We start from the raw sequence: 10,008 nt of genomic DNA on the forward strand, positions 1-10,008 counted from the left end.
ATAAGTTTTCAACCAAAAAAACGATTCGCAGGTAAAAAACAAAACAAAAAACTATTCAACTCAACGATTCGCAAGTTAAAAAAAAAAGAATGTCTTCAATTAAAAAACGATTCGCAAGTATAAAACAATTATTTTTCATTTGAAATGATTTGTGAGTAGAAAAACAATTTTCTGCATTTAAAACAATTAATGTGTAAAAAAACTAATTCTGCAAGTAAAAGGATTCACACGTATAAAAACAGTTTTCTACAAATAAAAAATGATGTGCAAGTATAAAAACACATTTATTCAATTAAAGATTCGCGAGGAACAAATAATTTTCTTCAAGTTAAAACTTCTGGCAGTAATATTCCACCCTGCACGATCTACACACTTGCACTCAATCGGTCAATACAAGGCCGTCAGAGCTACTGTTTGCGCATGGTGCCGTCCGCCAAAAATAACAAAGAAGAAGAAGCAGAATGGGGATTAAAATGGCGGACTGGAAGGAGGGGAAATAAGCTCAACCTGTAAATTAACCTCTAAGTTTTGTTGTAGAATGAGTAATACGGCTGCTCTGAGTGCAAGTGTGTGGATCGCGCAGGGTGGAATATTACTGGCATAAGTTACTTTTTGTACTCGCCAACCGTTTTTGTAATTGAAGAAAATTGTTTTTATACTTGCGAACATTTTTTTTATTGAAGAAAATTGTTTTTATACTCTCGAATCGTTTGTGATTGAAGAAAATAGTTATTCTTGCAAATCGTTTTTTGATCGAATACAATCGTTTTTCTTATCTGTTAATCATTTTTTTAATTGAAGAAGATAATTTTTATACTTGCAAATCTGTTTTTAGTTGAAGAAAATAGTGTTTACTTGTGAATCTCATCTTCACCTGCAGACTTTTTTTTTTATACTTGCAACTTGTTTTTTAATTGCAGAAAATGTTTTTTAATATTTACAAATGTTTTTTAATGGCAAAAAATTGTTTTTATACTTGCGAATCGTTTCATTGCAGAAACATTTTTATTTGCATATCGTTTTTTATTGGAAAATATTGTGTTAACTTTGGAATCGTTATTTTACCTGCAGAAAATTCTTGCCATATTTGCAAATAATTTTTTAACCTAAGAAAACTGTTTCATATTCACAAATTGTTTTTTGATTGAAAAAAATTGTTTTATACTTGCAATTCGTTTTTTAATTGAAGAAACATTTTTTTACACTTTTGAATCATTTTTTTTGCAAGCATAGTTTTTATGCTTGTGAATATTTTTAATTGAAGAAATGTATTTTTATACTTGCAAATCTTTTTTTTTTTACTTACAAAAAATGTTGATACTTCTGAACAGTTTTTTAATTGAAGAAATTTGTTTTTATACTTATACTGAAAAGATTTTATATTCGCGAAACATTTTTTTAATTGAAGAAAATATTTGTTATTCTTGCGAATCTTTGTTTTATTTGCAGAGTATTGGTATACTTGCAAATAGTTTTTTTAATTGAAGGGGCAGCGTGGCGAAGTTGGTAGAGTGGCCGTGCCAGCAATCGGAGGGTTGCTGGTTACTGGGGTTCAATCCCCACCTTCTACCATCCTAGTCATGTCCGTTGTGTCCTTGGGCAAGACACTTCACCCTTGCTCCTGATGGCTGCTGGTTAGCGCCTTGCATGGCAGCTCCCGCCATCAGTGTGTGAATGTGTGTGTGAATGGATGAATGTGGAAATACTGTCAAAGCGCTTTGAGTACCTTGAAGGTAGAAAAGCCATTTATAAGACATTTGTTTTTATGCTTGCGAATCGTTTTTTTTATTTGTGGAAAGTTGTTTTATTTACGTATCGTTTTAATTGAAAAAAATTATCGAATCGTTATTTTACCAGCAGAAAATTGTTGTCATACTTGCAACTCGTTTTTAATTGCAGAAAATTGTTTTTATACTCGCGAATCGTTTTTTGATTGAAGATTGTTGACAATTGTTTATTAACTTGCAAATAATTTTTTTACTTGCTGAAAAGTTTTAATACTTGCGAAATGTTAATGTTAATTAAAGAAAATGGTTTTATAATTGAAGAAAATATTTTTTATACTTTTTATTCACAGAAAATTGTTATACTTGCGAATTGTTTTTTAATTGAGGAAATTTGTTTTTATGCTCGTGAATCGTTTTGGGTTTTTTTAATTGCGGAAAATAATTTAATTTACATATCGTTTTTTAATTGAAAAAAATTATGTTAACTTTGGAATCGTTTTTACATGCAGAAAATTGTCATACTTGCAACTTGGTTTTAATTGCAGAACATATTCTTTATTCTTGTGAATCGTTTTTTGATTGAAAATTGACAATTGTTTTTATACTTGCAAATCATTTTTTACTTACAGAAAATTTGAATACTTGCGAAAAAAATTTTTATTTTTTTCCATCCATCCATTTTCTACCGCTTGTCCCTTTTGGGGTCGCGGGGGGTACTGGAGCCTGTCTCAGCTGCATTCGGCCAGAAGGCGGGGTACACCCTGGACAAGTCGCCACCTCATCACAGTTGTTTTATTGTTTTTTTGTTTCTTATTAAAGAAAATTGTTTTTATACCTGTGAATTGTTTTTTATTTGCAGAACATTTTCATACTTGCAAATTGTTTTTTTAATTGAGGAAATTTTTTTTTATGCTTGCGAATCGTTTTTTTTAGTGGCACAAAGTTGTTTTCATACATGCGAATCGTGTTTTCCTAATAGAAGAAAATGGTTCTTTGACTAGTTATTGTAAAAATATGTTTGTAGTTTCCCTCCATACTTGTGGCCCTCCTGTGGGAGCTTGCTGGGAATGAAGTGCCACTTGCCCAGTATATGATGACCCTGCATGAATAATACATGAGCACTGCAGGGTAATTCAAGGAGTAATGACCTCATCACTGAAGTCCATTCATCTTTTGCAGGGATGTTAATGACCGTGAGTTGGAAGGTGACATTTAGGCCCTCTGTTCGTTCAGCGTCATGAATTGCATCCCATCCCTCCATCCTGTCTCTCCAAAAGGGCAGATGAGATGTATTGTGCCATTTATGGTGTCTGTGTCTGTAGGTTGCAGACGTGTCCGTGGAGGTGTCCACGGTGGACCACACCTTACAGAAGCTCTGCAGGAAGTTCAGGAAGACCCGGCGCAAGCCCAAAGGCCTCGCCAGGCTGTGGGCCCACCTGCTGAGCATCCAGCACCTGGCGGTCATCATCACAGCTGTGGTGTTTGTGCTGGTGGTCGTCTTGTGGTCGCTGCTCTGGGTCTTTATATGTAAGTATGACACCTGCTTTATATGTAGTCTGCCTTCCAATAAAAAACAATTTCTGAATTTTTTAATTTTTTTTGGACTAATCAGTTCAATTAAAGGTTAGAAGGTTGAAATTAGGCCATACCGTTTTAAGTTTTTCTTTTAATGTGTCACCCACCACATTTTTGGACTATTTTTAGCTTTCATTTGTTTATTTTTTTAGATTGAAAACAAACACTAATTTAAACAGAATAGATATAATATAATGAAACACATTTTTGAATGTTATATTTTTATATAAATATAATGAAATGCTGCTTAGGCTGCTGCCCCTGAGACCCGACATCGAATAAGCGGAAGATGAATGGATCATGAAATTGAATGTCTAATATTGAATACATTTTTTATTACAATAAATTTTTTTCATGTATGAATACTTAAATTAATGTTAATTAAAAATATTCATATTAATATAATGTATACATGTTTTGGTTAATTGTTAATATTTAAAAATAAATACATTTTATATTATATAGTCTGCCTCGTGCCAAAAAAAAAAAAATGTTTTGTTGCGTTTTTCTTTTTTTTGACAAACCAATAAATTTAAAGGTTTGAAGGTTGAAATTGGACCTTTTAGTTTTGAACACGTTTTTCTTATAACGTGTCACCCGCCACATTTTTGGAGTATTTTATCTTTATCTGAAACATCAACAAACTTTAATTTGTGTTGTTTTTAAGATGAAAAACGATCACTAATTTAAATAGAATATTTAAATGCACTATATTTTAATGTAAATATAATAATCAAATATCTAATATTTAATTTTTGTTATACTTTGAATTTTTATGGTTAAAATCAATATTTTAAATCATATAAATTTACAAATATTTATATTAATATGATATCTAAATATAATGTTTTGTTTTGTGGTTTAAAAAAATCACTAATACTTTAAAATAGATAAATTATATAGTCTGCTTGCACTTTTTGTTTTGAATAACATTTGAAGGTTAAAAGACTGAAATTGGCCCATATAGTTTTGAACCAGTTTTTCTTTCAAAAAATTTACCCACCACACTTTTGGAGTACTTTATCTTTATCTGAAACATAACAAACTTTAATTTTTGTTGTTTTTCACATTAAAAACAAGCATCAATTCAAACTGAATATTTTTTTAAATATAACACAATGTTTAATGTATTATATTTTAATATAAATATAATGAAATAGTGATAAAAATGTATTATTAGACATTCATATGTTTTATGGTTAAAAAAAATACATACTTTAAAATTAGAAATATTTATATAGATATATCTACATTTGTTTTGTTTTTAGTTTAAAAAATGTTAACACGTTAAAATAAATGTATTTTACAATTATATAGTCTGCTTTGTACAAAGAAAATTAAAATGTTTTTGCATTTTCCTTGTTTTCAACAAATCAATACATTTAAATGTTAGAAGGCTGAAATTGTGTTTTATAGTTTTGAACAAGTTTTTCTTTCAATATGTCACACGACACATTTTTGGAGTATTTCCTATTTATCTGAAACATCCATCCATCCATTTTCTACCGCTTATTCCCTTCGGGGTTGCGGGGGGCGCTGGAGCCTATCTCAGCTACAATCGGGCGGAAGGCGGGGTACACCACTTTATTATGTGTTGTTTTTTTCCGATTAAAAACGAGCACAACTTCAAACAGAATATTTATTTTTAATGTAACTTAATGCCACCAAATTTTAAATTTATAAAGATAATAAAAATGTATGTCTAATATTGAACACATTTTCAATCACTCTGAATTGTTTTGGTTAAAGAAAATCCATGATTCTTAAAAATATAATAATTACAAATATGTATAGTGATATATCTATATTTTTGTTAAAAAAAATTTAATACTTTAAAATAAATATGAATATTTATATTAATATAAGTATACAAATTCAGGCTGTCAAAATTAACAAGGTAATTAATGTGAATAATCACAAAAAATGATTATTCTGACAAAAATATTGCATTTGTGTACAAATGTTGGGCTCTTTTCTTAACATAATTTTAATTATGCAAGCGAGTAATCACCTGTGATTAATCATGATTAATCCAAATGTGATTAATCTTAACAAAACAATATTAATAATTTGACAGTCCTGATATAAATATAATATGAATTGAACAATAAATTATATGATGAATTGTACTTTGTGTATTAATTACAATTAATTTATAATAAAATAAAATATAAACATGGGGTAAATACTTGATTTTTGCATGAAAATGTTGTGCAGAAAAATCAATAAATACACAATTATATAAAAGATAACAGATAATTATTCCTGTTATACAGTATGTAGCTCTGCTTCTTCCTACTCCTTTTCGGGCATTCTGGAATGTGAAACAAATACTGTACTGTAACTATGCATGTATGAAATAAACAAATACTTAATAATAGATTATTATACTAATTGCATTTACTGTATTTATCATCTCACAAAGTATCAAATACAATAAACAGCAGAATGTAAATGTTTTTGATTAAACTGTTTTAAACTCAGTTTGTTCACATCATGTTGTACCTAATAAACTGTCCCCAGTTCGAAGAGAAGGCAACAGCGGCGCCTACTTTGCAGGCATGTTCCGTGTGGCCAACATGGACTTCATCCCAGAGTACCGCCAGGCCGAATCCCACGAGTTTGTCTCCATGGCGAACAAAATCCAGCAAGTGGTGGGTCTAGTGCAGGGCTGGCCTTAACGTTTTGCCCTGGGGGCAGCGTGTGTATATGTATGTATGTGTGCATATATGTATGTATATATAAATATATATATATATATATATATATACAGTATATATATATATGTATTATATACATATGTTTATATATGTATTATATACATATGTTTACATATATGTATTATATACATATGTTTACATATATGTATTATATACATATGTTTATATATGTATTATATACATATGTTTATATATATAAGTATTATATACATATGTTTATAAATATATATTGTATGTTTATATATATTTATGTATTATATACGTATATGTTTATTTATATATGTATTATAAACGTATATGTTTATATATATATATATGTAGTATGTACGTATATGTTTATATACAGTATATGTATTATATGTTTATAAATATATATTGTATATGTTTATATATAGGTATTATATACATATATGTATTATATACATATGTTTATATACAGTATATGTATTGTATATGTTTATATATATAAGTATTATATGTTTATAAATATATATTGTATATGTATTATATACATATATGTATTATATATGTATATGTTTATATATGTATTATAAACGTATGTTTATATATATGTATTATACGTATGTTTATATATATTTATTATAAACGTATACGTTTGTATATGTATTATAAACGTATGTTTATATATATGTATTATACGTATGTTTATATATATGTATTATACGTATGTTTATATATATGTATTATAAATGTATACGTTTATATATATGTATTATATACGTATATGTTTATATACATAAGTATATATATGTTTATAGATATATATTGTATATGTTTATATATATGTATTAAATACGTATATGTTTATATATATGTATTAAATATGTATATGTTTATATGTATGTATTATATACGTATATGTTTATATATGTATTATATACATATATGTATTATATATGTACATATATATGTGTATTATGTACATATATGTATTATATATTTCTATATATGTATATATATATATTATATACGTATGTGTGTATATGTATGTATGTTTTTGTATGTATGTTTTATGTGTGTGTATATGTATATATGTTTTAAATATGTACAGTGTGTATGTTTTTATATATATATGTAAAAATGTTTTTATATATATACTGTATATATATATATATATATATGTGTGTGTGTGTGTGTGTTTTTGTATACGTGTATACAGTGGGCATATATATATATATAGAACTATATGTGTGTGTGTGTGTGTGTGTGTGTGTGTGTGTGTGTATATATATATATATATATATATATATATATATATGTATATATGTGTGTGTGTGTTTTTGTATACGTGTATACAGTGTGCATATATATATATAGATATGTGTGTGTGTGTGTATATATATATATATATATATATATATATATATATATATATATATATATATATATATATATATATATATATACATACACAGTGGGGCAAAAAAGTATTTAGTCAATGGGTGGCTGACTAAATACTTTTTTGCCCCACTGTATATATATATATAATTAGTGATTTATATAATTGGATATTAAGAGTATGTGAAAGTTGGACTCCTACCTTGTTTACTTCCATGACAACCTCCTTTTAAAGTTTTGTAAGCAGCTAAAATGTGCCAAACATCGATAAGTGTGGTGATAGTGTTTTGCATTTTTTCCATTATCCTTTGTAATGGATTTGAATAAATCAATCATCATCATGGGGTCATCTTAGATGAAAAGTTGACATGGAAAGCTCATATATTGCATGTGAAAAATAAGCTATCTAAAAATTTATTTATTTAGAACAAGGTTGAATACAGTTTCCCGTATAATACAATGAGAATGTTAAACTGCTCAATTATTTTACCTTATTTCAATTATTGTGCAGAAATATGGGGAAATACATATCACAGCAACATAATGCCTTTATTTCTTTCACAGAAAAGAGCAATTTGTATCATTTTTACAGTAGGATATAGAGACCACACAAATCCACTCTTCATTAGGTCAGGATTATTAAAACTAAAAGACATTGTAGAATTGCATACTCTATTAGTGATGTTCAAAGCTAGAAATAAAGTTCTTCCAAAGGACTTACAAAAGTTATTTGTGTTCACGTCGGAAGATGAGAACCACAGAAGGCCGTATGATTTTAAACATCCAAGAGTGCGAACAAATTTGAAGCAAATGTGCTCGTCTGTTGCTGCTGTGAAAGCATGGAATTCTCTAGACAAAGACTTAAAAAGTTGCAAGAATATCTTTGAATTTAAAAAGAGTTACAAAAAGAGACAACTGGAATTATATCAAACTGCTTTTTGATTTTGATTGGAAAGTGTCATTTTGAAAATGCTTAAACGAAAATTAAAAGTATGTTGGAGTTCGGGTGTTGGTGGAGGGAACAGTGATAAAGTCATCTAAATAATTTGTGTTAAAAAGGGGGCAGATAAATATAAGAATAGTATTCTTCCATCTGCTCCTTTCTGATTATGAAAATGTATAAGAAACTAAAAAAAGTGTCAACTGTACATGGCTTGTATATATGCATTTTTATGAAAGGAATAAAAAGAAATGATGATGATGATCAATCAAAGTTTACTTATGTAGCCCTTTATCACAAATGTTTCAAAGGGCTGCACAAGCCACAACAACATGGGTGTAATTCTTTTTTTTTTTTTATGGTGCATGGAGGTTTGTTATAATATCCACAAATTGTGTTATGTATGACCATGTCTGTTGGCATTTTTTGATGGTTCGATTTTGAATTTTTTGTTTTTTTGCACCACGACTAGGGAAGGTTGTTTGCATTCAGTAATATAAGTAAATGCTGCGCCCAGTTTCATTCAAAGCGTGATAAATGATCATTGGCCTGAATTACTCATTCTGTCCACAAGATGACGACAAAGTAGCAGCATATGATTTGACTTTTAAAAGTGAATTGAAATCTCCCTTCAGCCAGATTCCTTATTAAACTCAGGACGTCTCGCGGGCCAACTTGAAGAGCGCCGCAGTTTGGACACCCCTGGTCTAGTGAGTCAAGTACGATATGCACAGTATACTGTGGTGGTTTTGTGTTGCAGGTGAGCAGCGTGTACAAGATGTCCTCGGTGGCCCGCCTGTACAAGCACGCCACCATCTCCGACCTCAGGTAGACTTCATTGTAGTCAATGGTTGATCAAACTGTGTTTGTAACGTGTGCCGCGTGGCTCAGTACCAACAACAAAGGAGGCGTGCTGGTGCACTTCTGGATGGTCTTTGTGGTGCCGCATCTCAGGAGCCCGGCGGTGTGTGAGGAATGTGTGGGCGTCATCCTCAAGGACTCCGTACACAACAGCCTCAAGAACCGATCCTCTGTGGGCTACCTGCTGGGACTACCTGTGGACATAGACTCCATCCTCATTAATGGTGGCTCACCTTGAGGACTGAAAGTATCTTTTTTTAAAAATGTTTTATTGATCTGACCTGTTTTTTGTTTTTTCGCAGCTGTTCTACGCTCAGATTACACGTCCAATGCTGCAGGTAGAAAACACAAATATTCACATTTTTAATTAGAGTAACCACTGGGTTGCCGTGGATTAATGTCCCTTAAATATATATATGTATTCCATGTATATGTACCCATTCTTTGCTGTTTACCTGACACATGGAACATGACGAATTGGGAGAGTGCACTATCCACTTTAGCCGAACGAGGGCAGTAGAGTGTTGAATATCTTAAAATGTGTTGTCTGGTACTTCCAGTTGCTATGTAGAGTGGCGCTTTCCATTGTTTTCAGCAGACTGCATTGCAAAATAATTAAACCCCCTCCAACCAGGAATGGGGCCATATGATTCCAATTCCTACTGTTGTTAATTGTATCGTTAAATAGATCAATAATTCATAGCAACATTGATTGATTTTGGTTCATTATTATACTTTGACCAATTACAGTTTTTAAAAAATCTAACTAAAGGTCCTGGGACCAAAAGGGTCCCAGTCAAATAAGTCATATATTTATTATTTATTT

The 10,008-nt window shown here is 29.9% G+C and overlaps 1 protein-coding gene across 1 annotated transcript in view; it reads left to right on the plus strand.

The window, feature by feature from the left end:
* tmprss7 (transmembrane serine protease 7) overlaps positions 1-10,008 on the plus strand; it is a 30,672-nt gene that overhangs the window by 342 nt on the left and 20,322 nt on the right. Inside the window, exons 3-7 of the mRNA XM_062022160.1 lie at positions 3,050-3,254; positions 5,826-5,956; positions 9,082-9,149; positions 9,213-9,406; positions 9,485-9,520. Coding sequence (XP_061878144.1) covers positions 3,050-3,254; positions 5,826-5,956; positions 9,082-9,149; positions 9,213-9,406; positions 9,485-9,520 — 634 coding nt within the window. The remainder of the gene's footprint in view (positions 1-3,049; positions 3,255-5,825; positions 5,957-9,081; positions 9,150-9,212; positions 9,407-9,484; positions 9,521-10,008) is intronic.

Source organism: Entelurus aequoreus, linkage group LG15 (assembly GCF_033978785.1).
Source record: "Entelurus aequoreus isolate RoL-2023_Sb linkage group LG15, RoL_Eaeq_v1.1, whole genome shotgun sequence".
In the NCBI taxonomy this organism is placed as follows: Eukaryota; Metazoa; Chordata; class Actinopteri; order Syngnathiformes; family Syngnathidae; genus Entelurus; species Entelurus aequoreus.